Source organism: Neopelma chrysocephalum, unplaced genomic scaffold (assembly GCF_003984885.1).
Source record: "Neopelma chrysocephalum unplaced genomic scaffold, ASM398488v2 Primary Assembly neopelma1_26, whole genome shotgun sequence".
Lineage (NCBI taxonomy): Eukaryota > Metazoa > Chordata > Aves > Passeriformes > Pipridae > Neopelma > Neopelma chrysocephalum.
The window spans coordinates 3,228,136-3,251,194 of NW_020897695.1; the positions used below are offsets into that span (position 1 = coordinate 3,228,136).

General features: G+C 38.2%; 1 protein-coding gene across 3 annotated transcripts; it reads left to right on the top strand.

The window, feature by feature from the left end:
• Window positions 1–38: 38 nt before the first annotated feature.
• Window positions 39–17,875, top strand: OXNAD1 (oxidoreductase NAD binding domain containing 1). 3 transcript variants are annotated; one of them, XM_027675342.1, is made up of 10 exons: window positions 39–200; window positions 1,462–1,516; window positions 3,715–3,877; window positions 4,137–4,200; window positions 7,752–7,858; window positions 11,369–11,510; window positions 14,227–14,263; window positions 14,369–14,469; window positions 16,766–16,874; window positions 17,514–17,875. In XM_027675342.1, the coding sequence occupies exons 3-10, from the start codon at window positions 3,747–3,749 to the stop codon at window positions 17,666–17,668; spliced, it is 846 nt and encodes a 281-aa protein (XP_027531143.1). In that variant the 5' UTR covers window positions 39–200; window positions 1,462–1,516; window positions 3,715–3,746; the 3' UTR covers window positions 17,669–17,875. The 3 variants fall into 3 exon arrangements, with proteins under 3 accessions (XP_027531143.1, XP_027531144.1, XP_027531142.1); XM_027675343.1 differs by having other exon boundaries at window positions 14,372–14,469; XM_027675341.1 differs by having other exon boundaries at window positions 41–200; window positions 14,227–14,469.
• The last annotated feature ends 5,184 nt before the right edge of the window (window positions 17,876–23,059 follow it).

A 23,059-nucleotide genomic window follows, 5' to 3' on the forward strand; every position in this document is an offset into this window, starting at 1 on the left:
GCTGTGACTATAAAATTAGGCTGCCATTTATTTTGTTTTCAGTATTATGTGTTGATCCTGAACTTTGGGTTGGTTGGTTTTTTACATTTTCATTTGTAGAACTGAGCATATTTGCTTTCTAAAGTGGTAACAGTGAAAAGGAGGAGAATGAGGATGGCTCATTTAAATGACTGTCCACCTCAGCAGCAGAATTAAACCAAATACATAAAATAAATAGTCAAGAATCTCTAATTGGAATTAAAAGTTGTACCACTTCTTTGACCAGCAGATGTTGCTGCATTTATTAGGAATTAATTGCAGAAAGGGTTTTGAAAGTTGTGAGTTATTCTCAGTCCTAGGCCTCTGACGCAAAGTGTCAGACTTCATGTGGTTCATTTTGATGTTGTGGTGATTTAATTAAAGTCACAGCTAATGGCATAAACAGTTTACATAAGAGTGTCCAGTTTCAAACATCCTTCATGTTTACATTGAATTAGTTTATGTAGTAGTGAAAAGCATGAAAACATGAATCAAAAATCAAGAAGCCTAAAAAAAAAGCAGAGTTGTATATGGATATGCTATCTGAAAGACTCCAAATCCTAAACTGACCTCATGAATTTGAGAAACTTAATGATTTTTGAGCACTCTGGCTTTACATACAGCATGCCAAGGTAGAGGAACGTGACTCTTCATTACATGTGTACTTTGTTGTGCTAAAATATTTTAAGATTGTTAATACTTTTGTTATCATTAGCTTCCAGACATTTGCATGTAGAAAGTGCTAAAGTGTTTTTTTTAAACACTTAAGTTCACCTTAAGTCCTCTGTAATGGGGTGAAAAAAATTTTTCAAGTAATTTTGTTTACTAGTGGTAGATGACTTTTAAATAATTCCATTTTTAAAAGTTGCAAGCTGCTGTGGAATTAAATGCTGAAAAGCTATTAAAAATTATGGACAGTTAAAAACTGCAGGAGGTATTTCTTATGCTTGAAAGTGGGCATTTTGAGTAGTGACTTTTGAGAAATGCATTCCATTTCTGAGCAGCCTAATTAAAGGAAGCTCTTCCTCTATTTGTACAAGATTACAAACAGGACAAATTACTAAGTGACCAGCCAATACAGTTGTTAGTGAAAGCCTAGAGAGTATAGGCCTGATTAACTGGATTGTTGCCATTTCAAAGGATTCAAAATGAAAAACATTTTGAAAATAAATTACATGCCTTAAAAAGAATGCAGAAGAAGAGATTTTAATGGAAATAAAATATTAATGCTTTAAAGAAGCAATGGTCTGCATCACGGAAATAATACAATTCGATGGGTGATGATAATACGATAGAGAATTATGCTAATCCATTTTAGGAAAAACAAAGGCCTACAAGGTATGAGAAATATCTCTTGGCTCTCTGATTTGCATGTTGTAAATGAAATGTAGTTCTGCCTTACTTTGAGTGTTGACCATGTCGATTTATCTTTCTGTGTCACAGCTCTGTTTGAGTGCCCAGTTTTGAATCTTCACGCCATGTTTCCACTGTAGTGCATGTAAGTGTCCTCCACTTGCTTAACTATGTAGAGATGTGTTATGTAGGGTACATGGAAGTGTGAGGGATTAATGTGCTTTTAAATAAACCTGTGAACATACAGGCTTAATTAAAGTTTATGAAATTGTCCAACCAGAACCCTTTCTATACCAATAGAAAGAGAAAGCACAGTCAGTGTTTGATCTTCTTTCAAATATTGTTTGAACATTTAAAATCAAAGATATGTTGGCTGGAAGGCACTTCTGAGGGTCATCCAGTCAGATCTGCTTGGATCAGGACAGTTGTTCACACTGGATTAAGCCAGTCCCAGGTTAGTCTTTTGTAAGACCTTTGTAAGCCTTTAAGTTAACAAGGTTCCTTCAGTTTCTCAGTGCCCCTTTGAAGTGAAGCTCTACTATTCAGGATGTCAACCATCCCTCTAACACAGCATCATCCACAAGTTTGCTGATCATAAAAGGGCCTGGAAGGGACCTCAAAGACCAACCCCTCTGCCATGGACAGGGGCACCTGCTGTGTCTTCATCCAAGTTATTGATAGATTTATTGGCCTGTGTCAGCCCCAATAACAACCCCAGGGTACTCTTATTACTGTTAGCCAACAATTGAAGCAACTTGAAGCCATCAGTTCTGTCTGCCCAGACGGTTTTCAACCACTCCAACAGTCCATCTGGCCACGGCTTACTAACATGCCATGGGAGGTGGTGTCAGGAGCCACAGGTCAATCAAGATGTGTTGTGTCCTGTCCCCTTGGTTGCATGACCAGTCATTTATTTCATCATGGTAGCTATTCAGATTTATCTAACATAGTTTACCGTTGGTAAATCTGTGTCCAGTATTCCTGATTACTTTTTTAGCTTTCACAGAGCTAACAGGACAAGCTCTAAGCATTTTTCCAGAGACCAAGGTGGTGCCGACTGGACGTAAGCACTCCTTGCTTCTCTTAAAAATGACCATGTGTTAGTCTCTTTCTAGTCTGTTTGTAGACTTTGTGTGGTAAATGTTTTTCATAGATAATACACAGTTGCCTCACAAGCATGTCAGCTGTGTCTCTTAGCAACCTTGAGTGTAACCCATCTGGCTCTGTGCATCTGAATACATCCAGCTTCTTTCAGCAGTTGCTGGCCCTACTCCTGCTTATCCCTATCCTTCCCAAACACCATTGGTACAAGCAGAGGTCGGTGTGCAAGCAGGCTTTGCCTGTGAAGACTGGGGCAGAAGGAGTGTTGTGTACTTCAGTCTTTTCTGTATCATCTTTGACAAGCTCATCTTCCTCTTGTGAGAGACTGAAATGTTAATGACTCAAACAATTGGCCATTTTCAAAACCAGCGAGTGCTTTGCTTAGGCCAAGGTTTGCACCCCCCAGCCGAAGGGGAGGAGGAGAGGTTTGGGGGTGTGATGATGAAACCTCTGATCTGCATAAGAACAGCCCAGGTGCAGAAGGGGTGAGTATCCACCCTGGAGGATGACCATGACAAACCAACCTTTGTTTAACAACAAGCTGGGTTTTGAGCCAAGTAAGGGGAAAGGCTGATAAGAATCAGATCCTGTGGAGGTGGGATAATGCTTTTTATCATGCCAATTTCCTCCCTTACACAACTGGCTCAGGTATAAAAGTCCTTCCCCCCCTGCGGGAGATATCAGAACATTCACATGTAAGCCTAAAGATATTCATCACTTCTGATGGGCCATGACTGGCTCAACTGCACTGATTTGAGAGGCAGCTGTCAAGTCTTCTCTCTTAGAGGGTATCACTCTTTATATAAGTATCACATATATACTTTCTCAAGTGATACTTTTATGCTGATGTATTTCTATAGATAATAACCAAAACGGCTACATACCTACTTTCCATTGCGGCCAAGTTATTCTACAATAAACCTGCCATATATATGTGTATAAACACTGGTCATTCAGTTGTCATTTCACTCTAATCCACCCCAAGGGATCTATTAACAAGAGCGTCGGTTATCTGGCTTCAGGGGCAGGTCGTAACACCCCTTCACTGGATTGATACACATTTTCACTTCTTTATGATACTTCCATACTTCTAAAATTCCCTCTCATTATCCTATATGTCTGTTGCTAGTTTTAGCTCCAGCTGACCTTTGGCCTTTTTGTTTTGAGGGAAAATAAAAGGTGAAAACAAGCCATGTCAAGCACTGAGTGTTTCGTTTAACTAATATTTATGATTTTTTTCAGGAGCCCGTGATTCTGAAGAGTGCCCAGTCGTCATGGCTCATACTACTATTTATGTGGGTTGCACTGTTCCTCAGTTACTGAAAGGTGCTAGCAGAATTTTTCCTTCTCATTCTGCATTGGGAGTGTTGAGGCACTCTGCTTTTTATTACTGCACAGTGAACGGGTAGGTTATCCACTTTCTTTTTTCTTTTGAGACAGTACCATGGTAACACTGCCGAAATCAAGCTGACAAAGTACTACAGACCTATAAATACTTAATTTAACTCCCAATTATATATTTATATTTAATTCTTATTTAGATTTATGTCATCTGTAGTCTGGATTACACTGGTAAATTGTTATGTTAATAGAAATTCATATCAGTAAGGGACAGTAGCACAGCTGTCAAAATGACAATTATCTTTGTTTGCTTTTTGTTGCAGCACAATAAAGTCAAAAAGGAAAATGGATCATCTAGAGAGGACAGCAAATAATTTTCGCCAGGAGGTTAGTGTTGTGTTCTTTAGGATGCAAGTAATTTTTTTTTTTGCTGTGAAGGTAATTGTATTGGATAATCATGTTTGATTCTTAGGCTCCATTTTCCATACTGCTGGAGTCTGTTTTACTACTTCTTCTCGTAATTTTTCATATTTGATGTTGTTATAAAATTAGCATATTTTGTACTCAATGGGTGAAATGTAATGAGTTATAAAAATTGTCAGTGATGTGATGCTATTTATTTTATGTTGGACAAGAAATTTAATAGAATTCTGGTCAAGTATGAATTCTAATAAGTAACGAAAGCACATGGATACCCATCACCTCTACACAGACTTCTCAGATTTTATGGATTTCTATAATTCTTATCCAGATTTGAGATTAAAAAATATGGAAAATGTCCTTTTATAGCACAAGAGGTAAGAAAAAATATCGACATTTTGAAAGGAGAGCTGATAGACAGTTGTAAAAAGGATCTTCATTTGTATCTATTTTAATTCACAAATACAAGGGCGATAAAGCATTTTCTCCATCAAAATACAGAAATGCTTATTCTGGATCTCAGTTTTGAGCAGAAAGCATTTTTTTTCGTAATGGTCAGAGGCGAACATACTCTTGTGTTTCATACAGATATTTCCTTTCTGTATGAGGCTGAAGTAGATGTTTTGAAGTTTTTAATACTGGGAGAATAAATATTACTTCAGTTCTCAAAAGTATATGACTAGTGAAAAAAATCTGCATTTTTCTTAGCCTTTTCAGGAGTTAAGTCACTTTTTTGACTGAAAAATCCCATCTTTAATGCTCAGGAGTTGGGAAAGGGTGTCCAGTTTTTCTCCATTGTTTAATTAGCTTCTCTCAGTCTTGAGTAGCTATTTGTGATGAACCAGCCTTGCGTGAGCCACCCAGCAGGACAAACACATCACGCAGATGTCAGTGTGTGTATGTGTACCTAATTACGTGCTTCTCTGCTAGGTTTTTCCCCAACTTTAGTTGAGAATAAGTCACAGGCCAAGTGAATTCTTCCCAAAAGGAAGCCAGGTGGAGGGGATATGTAGGTCACCCCCAAACCAGAAGATTCAGCACTTGTGACATGGGCTGTAGATGGATGAGACAAACGCAGCCTTGCTCTGCCTGTTGCCGGAGCTGCCAGGGAGTGAGTCAGCTTTGGGAATCATGTGTCTCAGAACTGTGCCTCAGCTACTCACACCTAATGCCAGCTTTTACTTGAATAGAGTGTAGCATTCCTTGTGGAAGTACAGCTGCTCAGGTGGATCCGGTTTATCCAAGAAAATGAGTGTAGAGACAGGCACAGACAGATGCATGTTCTCCTTTGCTTCTGACATGAAAAAAATCGTGGCATTTTTGAGTTTTGCAACCATGATTTAGTTATCTTGGATATTTCTGATTGCTTGGCTTGCTTACTTTTTCTGCTCAATGTGGGTAGCTGGATAATATGTGGAAAATGGATCCTTATGAGGTATTGGAAGCTCTGGGGTGGTGCAGGAAACCGTAAGGCCTGAGGAAGAGAAGGGAGTTATGTGGGATAGTTGAAAGAGCAAGGCTCAATTCTTGCTACTGCACATTCTCTGCATATCAGAGGATTATACTGTTTCTTTTTTTAATGCTTGATTTATTCTTTGTTACTTTATTTCTGACCACTTTAAAATCAGTTTATTTTAAATCCTCGACTTGGTTTTGAATTCCATATAATCAGCAGTTGGCTTCCCACAGTCAATATTGCCTTATTTGGCTATTTCAGTCCTGTAAAAGATGAAAGAATCATAAATCTGTGTTGCAATAGTGTCAATGCTACAGAACATTGCCCGTTGAAGAGTGATAATGTGAAGACGGGGATAAGAAAATGTGCCTAATGCTTCCTTGAAATACAGCTGCAAAATCTGGAGTCCTGTGTCGTCTCCCTCTCACTGCAGCCTGCTCTGGGCTAGTTGGATACTCTTGTGATAGTCCAAAATACTAATCACCCTGACGCAAATTTAATTTTTGAAATAACTTTATACTCATTAAGAATTAAATTTCCAGTGCTCTGTCTGCTCTCTCAGCCCAATAACAACTTAGGGAGTGTACTGAAGAGTAAAGAAGGGAATGGAGAAGATCTAAACTTAATGTTCGTTTCCTGCATTTAAAGTTTCTCAATCAGAACAACCATTTAAGTCATGTATCTGACATTTCTCTCATTAACTTAAACTGACTGTCTTCCCCATTTAATACTGTCTGCCAAAGTGGAACAGAAATCTATGCTACTTCATTTTAAATTAGCAAATGTCCTGCTGTTTAATGGGACAGGGGACGTGTTCAGATGTTACTTTATGAATAAATTAATTTCCTGCCATGTGTTTTAAATTATAGCATAGTTGCTTAAAATTTAATTTTTTTTTATCTGTTTGATCTTGCACAAATGAGAAATGATAGAGTTGTGATGGTATTGTGAGTATTTCCTACTGTGGTAAGTGACATCAGCATCTTTTAACAGAGTGAAATCTGTGTATCACCCTGTGTAGAAAATATTTAGGGCATTGCTTTCTTTGTGGAGGAAAAAGGTTAATAATTATAACTCAAAAATACCTGAAAAGGAAGGGCAGGGAGGGGATGAAAATCCATGTTGTACTGATGGTCATCAAAGAGTTTAAGTGGGGTGCTCATCCTCAATGGCCCTGTTGCAAAATCTGCTTTTCATTTTTCATCTTTTTTTTTTTAATAGCTATTTGAAAGTGGTATCAACCATGGCTCTGACATCCCCTCCTGCATGATTGCCAAACAAAAACTCTTCTGTTAACCAGCAATAAAAACCTTGTGTCATAGTTACCCCATGTTCATAAATAAAATATGTGGTCAAATGGGGAGGTATAAATGCAGGAACACAAGGCTTACTAGTTTTCTTGCATTGATGCACCAACACATATGTTTCAGTAATGCATTTACTTAAATAAAACTAGATACAACTCCAGAGTTCTCCCTTTTACTTCAGTTGCAGCTGATCTTTAACAAATGTCCTTTTTCAGTCTTTATATCAGAAATCTTTTTACTTTGTTGCTGGAAGATGCAGGAGTGTGTGTCTTGTATAGATGTCTAAAGAACCTGAAAAGGGATAAGTAGCAATCACTTCTCTTTATAGTTAAGCTTTCAACTGAGAGTAAGTTTGTATATAATCTTAGAATAAATCTGACAAAAGTGACAGACATGATGGACTGTAAGTACAAAAATATTTCTCCATTCAATGACTATGTAAGTGAATCATAGAATCAAAAAATGGTTTGGATTTGAAGGAACCTTAAAGACCATCAAATTCCAATCCTCCTGCCATAGGCAGGGATGCCACTCACTAGATCAGGTTGTTCAGGCCCCCACCCAACCTGGCCTTGAACACTTCCAGAGATGGAATCCACTTCTGTTTTTCTATGCCAGTGAAAAAATATTAGTGCTGTAGGTAATGAAATGCTGCAGAGAACATGGAAGGGATAGATATTTCATGCACAACTTCTCGAGTACTTTTGCTGCAAATGATATCTACGTATCACAATGGCTTATTTTCCTTTTGTCAGGTAATTACACAAGCAAAAGTGTGTGGAATCACCAATGAATCGGAGACAGTCAAAAGACTTCGTTTGGCTATTGCAAATAAGGATTTTACGTTCAAAGCAGGACAATGGTAAGATCTTAGAGTATTTGTGGGAGAAATTACTAGGAGAAGTCTACTACAGCAAAGTGTTACAAGGCCTCTCTGATCCTTGAACCCTGGAAAAAAATTGTTAGTTTATATAATATCATGTTTTCTCGTTGGTTACCCTGTCAAATATCTGATATTTGCCATAATTTTTAAATAGCCATTATAAAATATGCTAATATTACTAATAAAAGGGCAGAAATGGATGTTCTTTAAATGTTCAGTTTGATTGTTTTGATGTTTTCCTCTGGTTTATGTATATTACATTGTTTCTTCAAGAGTACTTTGAAGTTCCATGCACTTTATTCTGCAAACTGTCTTTGCTGTCTTTATTTACTAGTTACCTTTACAGTGGAGTTGAGACTGCTGCTTTGCAAGTTACTTAGTTTTGGTTTATAATTAAATCAGAGTTCTTTGCTAAGTTTTATTTTTTTCCCCTTGGAATTTCTTTAATTCTGAAAATTAAACCAGTTAGGTCAGGTTAATATATTAATATAGAAAGGCAAATTTGAAAATAAAAAACTTGAATTATTAAGCCTTTGAAACAATTAGCTGTTTGTTTAAGCAACTTTACAGGTGTTCTTTTTTTTTCCAAGGAAGTAGTGAATATTCACGTTTGTCATCCTTCCTTGTTAAAATTACTCTCACTCTCTCACATTTTTTTTCTCTTAGAAATTAATTTAAAACTACGAGTAGTTGCTTTTGGCAATGGACATTTAAATGTTTTTAAACTTTTTATTGGCTTAGGCCTTCTGAAAGTGGTTTTGCTGGAATCAAAGTATAGCTGCTAGGGTATTAACAGCATATGTTACTCATGGAGTGTTAATATGCTGGCTTTTAAATTTAGAACCAGAACACAAGATGTTGATTGCAGTAATTTGTTTGTGAAGTAATTTGCTGCAGTTTTTGCACATGTGCAGTGACTCATATTAAATTCTTGCTTGCCAGTACTGGGAAAGAGCATTTACCCTTCAAAAATGTTTTTGAAATTATCATGCTGAAAACTGAAAGCTTTAATTATAATTACTCTTCTTCATTTTCTTCTTCCTTGAAAGTATTCTAATGCTATTGTAAGGTATACGACAACTTTTCTGTACTTGTAGCTATAAACTGTGGTTGCATTTTTTGATGAGCAGTACAAAATACCAGACCACAATTTCCTGAACAAAAAAGGCTAACTTGTTAGGATTTGCTATAGTAAGATGTCACAGCCAAAGATTGTCACTAAAATGTTTAAATTTTCTGAAAGTGTTCTAATTATTGAGATTTTTAGAAGGAAAAGTGAGTTTGTTTTGCAAGCATGCTGGCAGACACTGATCTTTATCTGACTACAAATAATGATGAGGAGACTTGTTGCTCTTACCCATTTGGATTTACTAAAACATGCATTGAGGTATATGCATGTTACAAAGCTGCTTCTTCAAAGTGTTTGTGGTTTTAATGTTTCTAATCTCCTCCTCCAGCAATCAGTAATTATTGTTCATTTCTTAAGTGTTTGGCTTAGTTAGCCTTTAAAAGGAGGGAAATGCAAAACCACCCTCAGATCTCTGGTTTACATCTTTTTTGCCTCTCCTTGTTTGTGGGTTTATATGTAAGGGTTTTCCTCCTGTTTTTTCCCTTCAGCTACTCTTTTCCCTTAAGCTGTCACAGGTAGCATTTCTTAAGGAGCCCTCTTATCCTTCCTAACATGGCTAAGATAGACAAGCCATCAGAAATACGAGCTTGTCCACTATAATACAGTATACTGTGCCCTACAATCTCTCACAATTATGTAACTGGGAAAGAACTACTAATATGGAAAGAAATGTACATCTGCATTAGTATTTTAGAAAGGTAAAAACTGTGTTTGATTGAGGTTTTGCAGCAACGTTTGGTTTTGTGTGTGTGTTTCCCCACCGGGCACAGATTGACTCGAATGTAAATCGTTACTTTACAGCACAAATTCTTATTTTTTCGTTAATGTAAGTAGTAAGATTGTTTTCCACCAGAGGGAGGTAAAGAGCTTCAGTAGCATCGTTAGATGTTCTTTGCTCTGATAAATGCTACATTATAACAGTTGTCCTTTTTAATTTCTTGGAGCCTGACTGCCAGGAAAGCTGGGCCCTATGGGGCAGTGGGGCTGCAGAAGCTGAGGACAGTGAATTGAGCCTTGTCAACGTTTTTGGTTGTTAACCTTTCTTTTGCAGTCTGATACCTTTATACACCATCAAGTTTATTAGCATAAAGTTAAAAATTATATCACTGTTGTATATTTCACACTTTGTGCATTCTTCTTTGAGAGAGGATGTTGTTCTTCAAAGGGTGAAGCTTTGTGGGGAGATTTTTTTTGTTTAAAGTCGTGAACTATTCAAAGTGCTTCTCTCTTCCCTCAAGCAATTGTGATCTCTGTAAAGGATACAGCCTTGCTGTTTAAAGAAGATATCTGTGCCCTGGAAGCCAGTCTGTATTTCTTGTTGCATCCTCATTTAACAAATGCTGAGCCAGCCTAACTCAGGCTTGAATTGAATAACGATTCTATAGTACTTGGCATTGCAGTGTGGTTGTTTCTTAAGGGGAACAGCAGAACTAGTTAAAAACATTAGGTTTATTTTGAAATACAGGGATTTTGTTATGTGCTGTAGAAAAGAGAATTATTTAAGATTTATGGAACACAGAGGAGTACAAATGATGGATCATAAAACAACTTCTAATTTTTTTCTGATAGCTAACTATTTGGAATACCAAAGCCTTACTTTTATGAGAATGAATTATAGTTCATATGTAGTAATGGCTTACCTTCCATATTGTCTAGTGTCTAGTGTTGCAGAAGCTTAGTCATATGTTTACCTTCTAATGTGTAGAAACCCAGGTGTGGTTCACTTTTAACTTAAAAAAAAACCAACACAAAACCCAAAAAAGCAGGAATTTATTCCAGTTCAATTTTCTAACCTATGAAGTGATATCTGCCACCAGAGGGAGCTGCAGTTCTGCTGCCAGTAACCGACTTTTCCCATGAGAAATTTTTTACACACCATTGGTTCTACTATTTCATCTTCCCAGGAAAAGAAAGTGTTTAATCTAAAGTAATTTCCCTAAAATTAGAATCTCAATCTCCTTATGTTTTAAAATTGAAGAGCCCATCAAAGGGGTTTTAGAGTGGGATTTAAGCCACTCTATCAGACCATATTGTGTTTTCGTTGTAATATGCAAATAATTTATTTAAAACACTTAGAATTCCAGTCTGTTGTAAGATGTGACATCTAACGCTAAAACCAGTCCGATTTTAAAACCTTCTAGTTTAAAAAACATGATGACTTGTTTCTAGATGAAAATAATTCTAAGGAAATGGTGTTACACAAGATTAACTCCTTTTTTGGAAAAGTTATGTTACGGAAATGAAGATGTTGTAAAGGAAGGATAATTGAAACAAAAGCAGCCATATTGTTTTGGCTGTTGTTTTCCATGTTTGGGGTTGTTGGCTTCTTTTTTAAAATTCTGTTTCTGGTCTATTTTTAGGGTTGATTTCTTTATTCCTGGAATATCTGTAGTTGGGGGATTCTCAATATGTTCAAGCCCTGGCCTCTTAGAACGAGAAGGAATACTAGAGCTGGCAGTAAAGCACACTGTTCATCCTCCTGCTCACTGGATTCACACTGAGGTAAATTACATTAACTGTGAGATTTGGCTCTTTATTTGTTTGTTTGTTTGTGGGGTTTTTGGGATGTGGAGGGGGTTGTGTGTGTGTTTTTAGACCACTTTGTGCTATTGACTGCAAAACTCATGTTGACTTGTTCAACCATTTTTAATACAACATAAATCTTAAAACCTATTGTTCAGTAAGAGACTGAAATTGGATTTTTATATGGTAATATGGTTATTGCAACCTTTTGACTCTACTTGTGATATTGTAGTTAGTGCATATAAGGATTCTTACTTCTTTGGAATTAATGACCTTAAAAATGTTGAAAATTCTCTGTTCTAAATTGTGTCCCTGAGAACAGTGTTACACCTTACAAAGCTAATCTGATAATGTTCCATAATTCCTGAGCATTTCTACAAATATAAAATGGGAATCATTGATAAATCACAGATAAATATAGATTATTAACGGGGAGCCAAGGGAGGTATTTAGGTCAGTTTTTCTCAAATGATAAAACAACAGAATACTTTAGGATTTCTATAATATTCTCTTAAATATGCAATATTTTTGTAATATAGACATATTACTCAAGGCTTGATTTTTTTGCTATATTAAAAGCAAAATCTGACACTTGGCCTCTTGCAGTGTTTTGTTCATCATTTACCCCATTTAGTTACAGTCAGAGGAGTCACATATTTCATCAGTGATCTGTCCTATCAATTTTTGTTCTTTTCACAGTCTCTGAAGACTCTTTTAGGATTTCTGATGTCATAAATTAGTTTGTTGTTGCTGAGTTTACTGGTTGAATTTATAGGATAAATCTTTAGTCAAGGGGTAAGCTACGCCAAACCTGATGCTGTAGAGAAACCTCCAGGGTATATATGGACTCTTCTAGCTAAACAAAACCACATGCTTTTCCTTAGGAAACAAGCAGAAAAAAAATAGCAACCTAGAATTTGAAAATGTTGTATACATGGTGAAAAAGCTCTGGTACTTAATTGCTTAGAAGTTACTTCTAAAGGAAGTTGGTAACTCAGGGTAGAAGATGTTATGGGAATAGTTAGCACTCACTTACTGTATTTGGGGTTTTTTAGAGGTATTTATTTCTTAATATTACTGTATATAAATCATAAATTTTAGCACTGTGTACTTTATAGCTTTAGGAAAATGTAGCCTTTTAGAAAAATGTCCATGTAATGCGTTGATTGCTTCACTTCTCTACCTGAGCTGTGTTTATAAACTAGGCTAAAGGACAACACTGTCTCATCATATTACTCCAGAATTTTACTGTCTTTTCTTGTATACTGACTTATGGGCAAAGCATGGAAATATGTGGGAGACTGCTGATTATGAGAGATCTCCTCATGTCCAATCTTGATGAGCTACGTTTGGTTAAGGTGGCAGATTAGATGACAGTGAGGTTGTTTCTCCCTAAAAAGGCTTATTTACTCAAAGGGTACCATATTCTGTGTCCTCCTTCTGCCATGTGAATCTGGAACACTTGTGGATTCATGCATCTCTAAACCAGACTAAAACATGGTGGGAAAGCCTGGCAGTGTATGTGAACAGGGAGAGAGAAATTGGTTTCAGATAATGAATGCTGATTGTCTTACGCTATAATTGAGAGACAATACTTCATGCAATAATTAAGAAAGGCAAGAAATTTGGGGTTTTTTTTAATGATCATGCTAACTACTTTAGGAACTTGTGTGTTCTGTGCAATACCTGAATCCAAAGGCCTCCTCCTTCCTCCTGGTGGAATTGTTACATGTTTAGACCTTTGCTGTCTATGCAGTTGTCATTAATGGAATTCCTTTTGTTTCAATTTACTGTTTCCTGGTACCAGAAGGATTCTTTGGAGGAAGTGTTTTCATTTTCTAAGCTAACTTTTCAGCAGTTCTTGTAGCTTTCCTTGTTTTTCCCTCCTCCTTTCCTACTTTCCTTGGTTTCCCTATCCTCTTCATTGTTTTTTTTTTAAATCTATATATGACCTGAAGTGAGTTGTGTTTTCTGCTCTTACTTGTTTTATCTGCTTGCAGTGATGTGGGAGAACTCACCTGACTTCTCTATACTGCAGTTTCACCCTTCATACCAGGATGCAGTGCCAGTTTACCGAGAAGATATTGGCCCAAATGGATTTTTTTGTTGTAGCTTTCATTTTCCATGTATCAAAAAACCATGATTGGACAAATTTCTCTAAGAAATAATATCTTACGTACGAGTGGAGAATAAGAGAGAAGGTTTTCCCCTGATTTTTCTTCTTCTGTACCTCTAAAGTTGCAAATGCAGAAGTGATTCTGTAAGAAATATTCTTGTGGATACTGCTTCAGTTCTGGGTGTTTTTTATTTTTTAGGAATTTTCTTGACATGAGGCTGGGTTTGGGTAGAAGTGTGATCTCATGTTGACCTTGGGTTTTCACAACCACATTTTGCATTGGAAAACCCTTGCATGAATCGTTCCTCTTTCAAGTCCTATGTGGATGAAAAGGGGGAGTCACCATCCTGCCTTACCATAAGACTGAAACTTTTGAAAGTAGAACTGGATCTCTAGAGACACTGGGTTACCTCAGATAGCTGGAAATTTTGTGTATATTCTAAAGTATTTCTGGTTTTCCCTCACTAGTCAATAAAAAAAAATCACAGCCCAGCAAGTCTTTGTGACTGGAATGCAAGAAGAATAAGGTTTCAATTTTGCTTTTCATTTTGAAATTAAATATCTTCTTTTCCGTCCTAGTGTACTCTTGACTCAGAAGTGGCTCTGCGAGTGGGAGGTGATTTCTTCTTTGATCCTCAGCCTGGTGACTCCCCAGTAAACCTAGTGCTGATAGCAGGGGGTGTTGGAATTAACCCATTGTTTTCTATACTGCTGCATATAGCAGATCTTCATGGATACCAAGAGGGTAAAGGAAATGGACACAAATTGGGAACAGTGAAGCTGTACTACAGTGCAAAAAATACAAGTGAACTCTTATATAAGGTAAATAAAAAGTTTTTTTTAAAAAAAATAGGCCTCAGCTATTCAGCTACTAGTGTGTATACCAATTGGTTGCCAAACTCCAGAGAGTCCTTCTGTGTAAGACAGTGTATAAATGGAGACAAAACTCACGTCCTGCCTCAAATGCCATGTGTGTTTTGTTAACTACTTAGGCCAGTGTACAAATTAAGGTTGTTACTAGATATACCTGGTCTCAGGGACTTTGGTGATAAGTCAATTACCCCTAAATTTTACTGTAGCCCTGCATTTTACTATAGTCTCATAAGAGCATCATAGTATACATATCATAGATTACATATATATTTATATGTATATATACACACCAGTAGTATGCATAATGTTATAATACTGAAACCACATAGTCTCAGTATAGATTGTATTGAATTTAAAGACTAGAAAAGAGCAATTATATCCACTTTCTAAAATAACAGGGGAGCTTTATTGATAATGAATTAGTTATTATTGAGTACTATTGTATGAATGAAGGATTTATGGCTGCTTTTAAAATTTCTTGTGCAGCACTTCATCAACATTTACTCAGCAGTTAAAGATCAGTTGTCACACTCAACCTTTAAGGGTCACTGATAACATTTTAGGGTCAAATTAGCACAGCTTCTGTAAAGAAGCATCCAAAATGATTTAGGTTTCTTCAAAGTATTGAAAGCTTTTGATTGTAAGATAAAGGTGAAAATAAACTGTGTATAGGATCCATCACTAGTTTTTCTTCTGTACTTCTGCCATGTTTCTAGAGATGGAGATATTTGCTTTCTTTGAAAAGTCATTTGTTTGTTGCTAGAAGCAGAATAATCTGCTCCTCTGTTTGGCCAACTGCTGCTGTGCCAGTCTGTTCTGAGCGTGCACAGGTGTTTTCAGTGCCTGTGCTAACATTCTTGAGTTTCCCTTCAGCCGTGCTGTGACAGCAGAGCTTTTGTATTAAAGCTTCTGGGACAGAAGAGAACACAATGATATTTACAGTGCTTACAATATTCTTCACGTGTCCCTCAAATCCAGAACATGTCTGTCAAAATTCTTTACTTCTGTGCAGAGGAGTGAGGAAATAGAATCACTAGGAGCCTTTATGCTGTTGCAAGAAACATCTGTACAACTCTCCAGGAGGAACTGCTGGATTGTCACTGATGGTTTGGAGGACCTGTTCCCTGAAGGACAGCTCTGTATAGGCTGACAAAGGCAAAGGGAAACACCAATGTCTTGGGTGTGATACTTGTTCTGGATGTGCTCTCATGTCACAGGCTGAGGCACTGCTTCTGAAAATCTCCTTAGTGCAAATGGTAGAAGCAATACAGTGTGAGAGTTACAAAAGATAGCAAGTCAACAGTAGAGGTACTAGTGGAAATAGTGTCCAATAGTGTCAGTCTGTGCTGCTCTTCATTCCTTGTCTTTTTAGGGATTCAAGGACAGATTTGCCTTCAAAGTAGTATCTGTCTGGGGTTTTTTGTTAAGCAACCCATGGCAGACTCTCTAGTGTAGTAACCAGTTAGCAGGCAAACACAACTAAATGAGCTAATTTACCTATTTGCAGAGTAGACATTATTTGTATTTCAAAATATTTTTAAGAATTTCCAGTGTCCATTCCAGCAGTGAAAATCTTAAATAGTGCAGAATCTAGACAACAGCTAAATCTTAATTTCAGAATTAACTACAGCATCTGACAGACACATTATTTTTTTACTATGATTTGAATTGAAGCTGCTGGGTTTTTGGCTGTAACTTATCGCAGCTGTGACTTAGGGAACTGAAAATTACTGTTTCTACTTTCTACTCTGGTAAAAAGTAACATTACCATTATATTGTATTTGGTTTTACTTGGAGGATGTGAGACAGTAAAAGGTCTAGTAATCTTACCACATAAAGCAGACAAGACTCAGAAAGTTCCTAACAAATGGTAAATACATACTGTAGGGTTTTTTTTAAATGGAAAACCCCTATGGAAGTGGAAGGAGGAAATAGTGAGAATTTAAAAGGGGAAGAAACTGGGAAATGACATAACTGGTTCTTAAGTCCAAATCTTACAGATTTCAACCTATCTCAGAAAAGGAGACAAGCTCTAACATAGCTAGCAGGGAATTTACATTCCAGGTATGGGAATTGTGTGTGTAGGTGTGCAGGTCAGCCCTGTGGAATCAAGCCCGTCAGGTTCTTGGTGCTGAAATGCAAAGTCTTGGTTCTCGGTAATAATCACTGGTGTTCTGGGAGTGTGTGCATACATCTGCTTTGATTTAATGGCCTGTGGTGTAAGCAAGTGTGTTTAACATTACAGAAAAATATTCTTGATTTGATGAACACGTTTCCTGGAAAGATCACATGTTGTTTCCATGTTACTCAACAGCGTTCACAGATCTGTAAAGAACTTCAGCCACATGTTACAGGTAAATGTACAGATGGTATCAAAGTCCAAGTTTGATTACATCCTAAAGGATGAAGTTATTATGCATAACTTAGTATTTTTACATTTAAAGGTTCAAATCGAGATGTGAGTTAAACCTAAATAATTTCACTGAACACACTATGCTTTGCAGAAAAATTTTCCCTTTCCAGTTTTTGTTTTCCTCTGTTAATGCAAAACTTTATACTGGTATTTCCCACTTCAGACTTTATTCCAGAAATTGTTAAGCAAAGTATTTACTTTCCTATTTATTTTGCTTAAGGTGGGATTGATGAAGGATAATCTGACTGCCTGTAAGAGATATTTCAGCATGTTTCCATTTTTGCTGTATTTGTGTTAGAGATACTTACCTATTTTTTTCATGAATGTGGGATTTTTGCTTGTATGTAAGCCGTGTTCTCTTCAGTGACTAATACCCTCTGCATTCCAAGCAGAAGTACTGATCTAAATCCCCAAAAGAACAAATGGCTTTTGAAGCCTCAAATCTCAATACCTATTATTCTGAAACAGGCCAGGCATTTTTAAGAAATGAGTGCTTGAAATACCTCTAACCAGACATTCTTTTTGAAATGACTTCACGATAAATATTTCTGTTCTCATTTCCTACTTTTTTCTTTGTCAGAGGGAAGAATATCCGAAAAGGATCTAGAAAAACACGTATCTAACAATACTTCGTGGTACATCTGTGGTCCACCTCCAATGATAGAATCCATATCCAAACTATTGTCTAACATTGGTGTTCCTGGAAACCGTGTTTTCTTTGAGAAATGGTGGTAGTGACACCTGCTGAAGAGAAAATATATTATTTTTTCCAGCTAAAATGTACAGAAATGGACTATGAATTATTTGGAAGATTTTACTTCATAGATGAAGATGTCCTCAATTGTTACAGTGTTCCTTTTAATTTAACTGTAATATATCTGTAATGCAGTGCTCATGCTTTGGGGAAATAAAGTGATTTTGTATTAAAGACATTAACTGTTATGGTTTTTCGATAGTTTGCTTCTTCTTATGAGTAGCAGCATATTTTCACTTTAGACACTTCCTTTGTTAGTCAGCTTTTAAAAGACTTTCAGTGCCTGATTCAGCAGATGCAGAAAATTAGTTATGCACCAATGCCAGGTCTGTTTATAAAAATAAATGAGGCCACAACTTCTGAATCTGCTCCAAATGAGTCAATACCCTTCCCTCCCCAGTTCTACATAATACAATACTATTTCTATAGAAGTACAGCTGCGGGGTTGTGACTTCCTTCTCGCCATTTCTTGTCAAAAGCAAAAACCAACCTTTTATGTGGTTCAGCTGTGTTGACAGTAAAAGACATTTTTTTTTATAATCCTCTTCAGCCCTGAGTTAGAAGTGTTGAGTGTAGCAGTGTTAGGCATCAGTACAGCTTCCCACCTGAACCTGTATCCCGTGCCAGTGCCGAGGTTGTCCATCCAAGATTGTGCTTGTGTGTGCTGCGTCCTCAAAAACAGCACTGGCCAGCAATGGCCAAGATTGGAAATCTCCACAATCTTGCTGCATAAAGCACAGAGCTTTAAGGAAATCCAGGACGTATCAGTTTTGCTTGGAGGAGTCTCTGGGAAGGTTGCTCTTATAAGGCATGAGTGTACCTCTCTGTGTCATGGCTGACACCTGAGCCCTTCCAGAATGAAGCTTCTTTGCCCAGCTTGTAGACAAACTCATTGTAGAATTTGAGACCAACAAAAAGCTATAGTGAGTTTGCTAATTACCTGCATAGACAGTTCAAGTCCTTAAAGTGGTAGAGATTCCCACTGTACATCTGAAGACCTCAATAAGGAACAGTATCAAAAATACTAAATTAATATTGAATTAGTAAAAATGTTAAACAAATAAGGCCTTCTCTTTGTTAGTGGCTCCTTACCTTGTGTTAAATGTTTCAGACAATAGTCAACTAGGTAATGCAGCAAGTTTCTTGCCATCAGTGTGTTCCTTCTTTGGCCCTAAACAGAGGTTGCAAGGATATTGATCCCATCAGCCTATTTCCAGCCTGCAGCAGTACTGTTGGTGTGAAGCACTTTGTTTTTCAAGCATAACATCCCTGTGGTTGGCAAAAAAGGCCTCCAGCCCAGCTGTCGTTGTCTCCCAAAAGTCATTTCAGCTTCAGCATGCTGAGTTTAGCCTCTAGTAGTACCCTCTTTTTATCAATCTGGTACATTGTACAGCTTGTAGGATACCTACTGCCATATCCACACACACCTCATCTTCAAAATCCAATAAGGCAGCCCAGCTGGGAAACTCCAGGCCCTTGCTTTGAGGGAAGCACAAAACTACTACTGTTATTGTGGCAGAAGGTGATTCAACAACTGAAATGATGCCAGCACTTCCTGAGTGTTGAAGAGAACAGGCCATACCTGCTGGTGCTCAGAGCACACACAACTGAAGGACAGGCTGTATTTTCCATCAGGAGGGTACGACTCTGACCGATGGACCTTAAAGAGTTGCCTTTTGGGGACAGCAGTGTGATGAGGCCTTGCCTGTAAGTTTACGCCTTCTGCTGCCTGCAGCCTCATCCACTGAGGTCTGTGCTTGTGTTCTGCGCGGCTCTGCCGCCCACTGACATCGCCAGCCTCCTCCACAGTCCCTGCAGACCCAGAGGGGATGTCTCATTGAATTCCCTCTGCCTCAGACGAGAGGAAGATTCTTTCTGAGTACCCCTATTTCAAGGAATGGTTCCTTGTTTGTTCACTCTAGAATGTAAATAGGACAGCATGCTTGCCACAAAAAATAACACCAAGGGGGCTTTGCATTCACAAAGATTGCAGTTGACATGTCAGAGCTTGATGCTTGAAAGCAGCAGGGTTTTCCTAGGAACGTGCAATACATTGCTATCGGGAAGTACTGGTGCCCTAAAATAAAAACCACACGTTAGGCTCCTGCGTGTTTGACAGTGTAATGATAAAAAGATTCTGGAAGCCTTTACATGTTGTTTTTCTTATGACTTTTAAATCATTATGTGGATTATAAACTGGTATATCTTTTTTTCCACTTAATTCATAGGCTTTCCACAGCCCAAATGACACTCTTTCACAAACCCCTCCTCAGACTTGCCCCAAAATGTCCATTTAACAAAAGGCATTTTGAAATCCTTTGCTTCTGTAATCATCTTCTTTTCCCTCTAACCTCTTTCTGTCATCCCCTGTTACACTCAAGCTGAGCGCTGTGGGGCAAGGGCATATCTCTGTAATTGTATGGGCTCAGCCACTTGAAGAGCAGGACGAAACACACACACGCTGCACCGAAAGATGAGAGGAGAAAAATAATTTCATATCTCCCCACCCCCAAATACTGGTAACCTCTGTTAATGTCAACAAGAAGTCCTTTCTTACTTTGTAATAAAAGCCATTTCTAAGCCAAGAAGTCAGGAAAGTTGTTGACATCCCCTTCCTCCATGGCCTTTTCCTGTTGACACTTAGACATTAGGGTAAAACTGATGTTTCACTACAAGACTCTAGAAAGAAGAGACTTCTGAAAGATTCCTGTTATTGGATCTGACTCTGCTTTAATTGAAGACAAAAATAACACCCCAGGAACATTCACCCATATAAACATATGGTCTACAAATAATGAAATAAATGGGATATTGGTCTGCACTGGAAGGAACAGAGAGCAGCCCCTGCTGTTCAGCTGCTACAGGGTTGGAGAAATATTCTCATCACATTGGAGAATCAGGTAATCATAGAAAATGTTTATTCCTCTTACACTTGTGCCAGCAGCTAAGGAGCAACTGAAAGAGAAGTGGACTGATACTCTTTTTTTGCAACAAAAGATGAGGAGTGAGAAATGTGCCTGTCTATACATTTATATTTGAACTTAGAGAGATGGTTTGTGAGTTACCTGGTGTTGCAGCCTTATTAGACTTTATCTTCTTCTTCTTGTGATATGTATTTTACTAGTTTGCCTGTCCTTATCTGGTACAATAGGTATGAAGTATTCCTATAGGATTTGCATTAATTACCTGGAAAAAGAATGGCTATCCACTTATCATTACATCACTTTAGTTAGCAGGGTGCTTTTAGAGTGAGTAACAGAAAGCACTTCAATTGAAAAGCCTTTTTTTCCCCTTCAGCATATAGGTAGGGTACTGACTACAGTCAGCTACCACATCCAGCACCACAGGCACCTTTCTGAGGATGGAGGCTTTGGCAAGGATCATCTTCTAAAGCCAAAAGCACATTCCACTAACAGCCTCGGAGACATATGAGTTGTGTCTACAACTCATAATTCATAGGTGTGTTGGTATTGTTCACCCACATTCCTCATACTTCTGAGAAGCACTTATCAGCAAGAAATTAGTATTTGCTCTTCTTATACTCTTCAGTTCTGTGAGGATGAAATTCCTGCATGAAAGGCTCATCGTGCTTTATTTCTGCCCTATAATTGGCTTCCTGAGGCAAATAAAGAGTCACAGCAACTACTAAGAAAAAGCAGGGTATCCAAATGGAGAACCCTTCCCCTGCTCACCTCAGAAACCAAGGCTGACAGAGGAGCCAAAGTAGGGAAAAAAAGAGTATATTGTTTTGTACTTAGCTTCATGTCCATGCATATGTTAAAGCTACTTGGAGCTATTTAATTTATACTGTTTTCAAATGCACAGATCCAATAATCAAAGACATTATGCAAGATGAAGTGCCAGTCCAATCATTTGTGCATTTAACCCCTCCTGAACTCTACATAAACTATTTTCATTATGATGCTTCAACAGTTTGGACATCCTACCCATCATAGTTGTACCCCTCTACTCCTCCTCCCCACTGTTTGTTGCAATATAAAACCCCTTTTTTATCCTTCATTTAATTCAGCCACTCCTCTTTTGACATTTCTTCATTTGCCTGAGCTGGCTCTTCTCCTTAGTATTTATCCTGTTGTAACAATTGTTGGCTTATTCAGATGACCACTTGCTCCAAACACCAGCACACAAAACTCCTCTCAACAGAGTATCCGTGCCTCCCCCTCAGAGACAGGCAACTCTTGGGAGAGGTGTACACACCTGAGTTGTGGTGGTCTGACAGGGAAGGTACAGGTTAGAACACACACCTGTGCTGTGGGGCTGCATCATCACCAGCTGACACCAGGAACATGTGGTAGCACAACCCATCAGCTCCTTCCCCAGGACATGCCAGCAATGCTCAATGATGTCTCCTTCCAAGAGAGGCACGGGAAGATTCGTTTGCATCCTTACTGGGAGATTCTCCCTAATCTGGGGGGAAAATTCAGGTTTGGCTAAAAATGCTGGCTCTCTGTGGGAAAAAAAAGGGCCTGGCTTCTCTCTCCATCTCCTGCCGGGGGTGACCAACCCTGCTGCAGACTTGGTGGCTCAGAATCACTGTGGCTTCTCTGTGTGAGCAGCCAGGATGGATTCCCACTGTCCCCCCTGAGCTGACAATTGAGGCTGTACCTCTGCAGCCAAAAGTCCATTTCAGCTTCTCCCACAGACCTCTCCCACTCCATTGTTGGCGTATTTCCCCGTGTTGGTCAGGTTTTCAGAGACAGGATTTGAGCCCTGGCCTAATCCTTTCTCTTGTCCCTTCAACCTTCAAATAAGGCGCTGACTGCTTCCTTTCACTTCCTTGGCCACTCCTGCTTTTTCAGGCCCAAAATAGCAAAAGCAGTTGAGATAAAATGCAGATAACAGCTGTGGAGCCGTGCTGCTGTACCCCACACGTGCATTACTACCCAGCCCTCATTACATCTGGATCACCTGACTATGAGGTGATTTAAGTTTTCTCACTTTCCTTGAGATGGGGACACAGTGAAAGCACATGCACAACTCCTGACAGCTGAACCAGCTCAGGGTAATTCAAAGTCACGAGTTGGAATTGATTATGTGACTATAAACCCAAAGCTGTTTGCGCCCTTATGAAACTGAAAAAACGAGTAAGTTCTCTTTGACTCTTCCCAACCCTAAGCCACTCCAGCATTTACAGGAACAAAGTTTTAAATCAAACTTTCACTTAAACACAACTTCCCCACAGACCCTTCCATGCTCTGTCAGGCTGGGAAAGGAAAACGAAGTAGCCAGTTCTGTAGCAGTAGTAAATACTGCTAATTCAGTAGTAAGGAGCTTCCCCTCATCACCACTTAGAGATCCCAAGTTCTCTCTTTTGGGGATAAAATTATTGGCAATTTTGCAAGCATCACAAA

Coding starts and splice junctions, on each gene's coding strand:
- OXNAD1 (XM_027675341.1), top strand. CDS start 3,747: ATGGCTCATACTACTATTTATGTGGGTTGCACTGTTCCTCAGTTACTG. Junction 4,201..7,751: donor CAAATAATTTTCGCCAGGAG/GTTAGTGTTGTG, acceptor TCCTTTTGTCAG/GTAATTACACAAGCAAAAGT. Junction 7,859..11,368: donor ACGTTCAAAGCAGGACAATG/GTAAGATCTTAG, acceptor GTCTATTTTTAG/GGTTGATTTCTTTATTCCTG.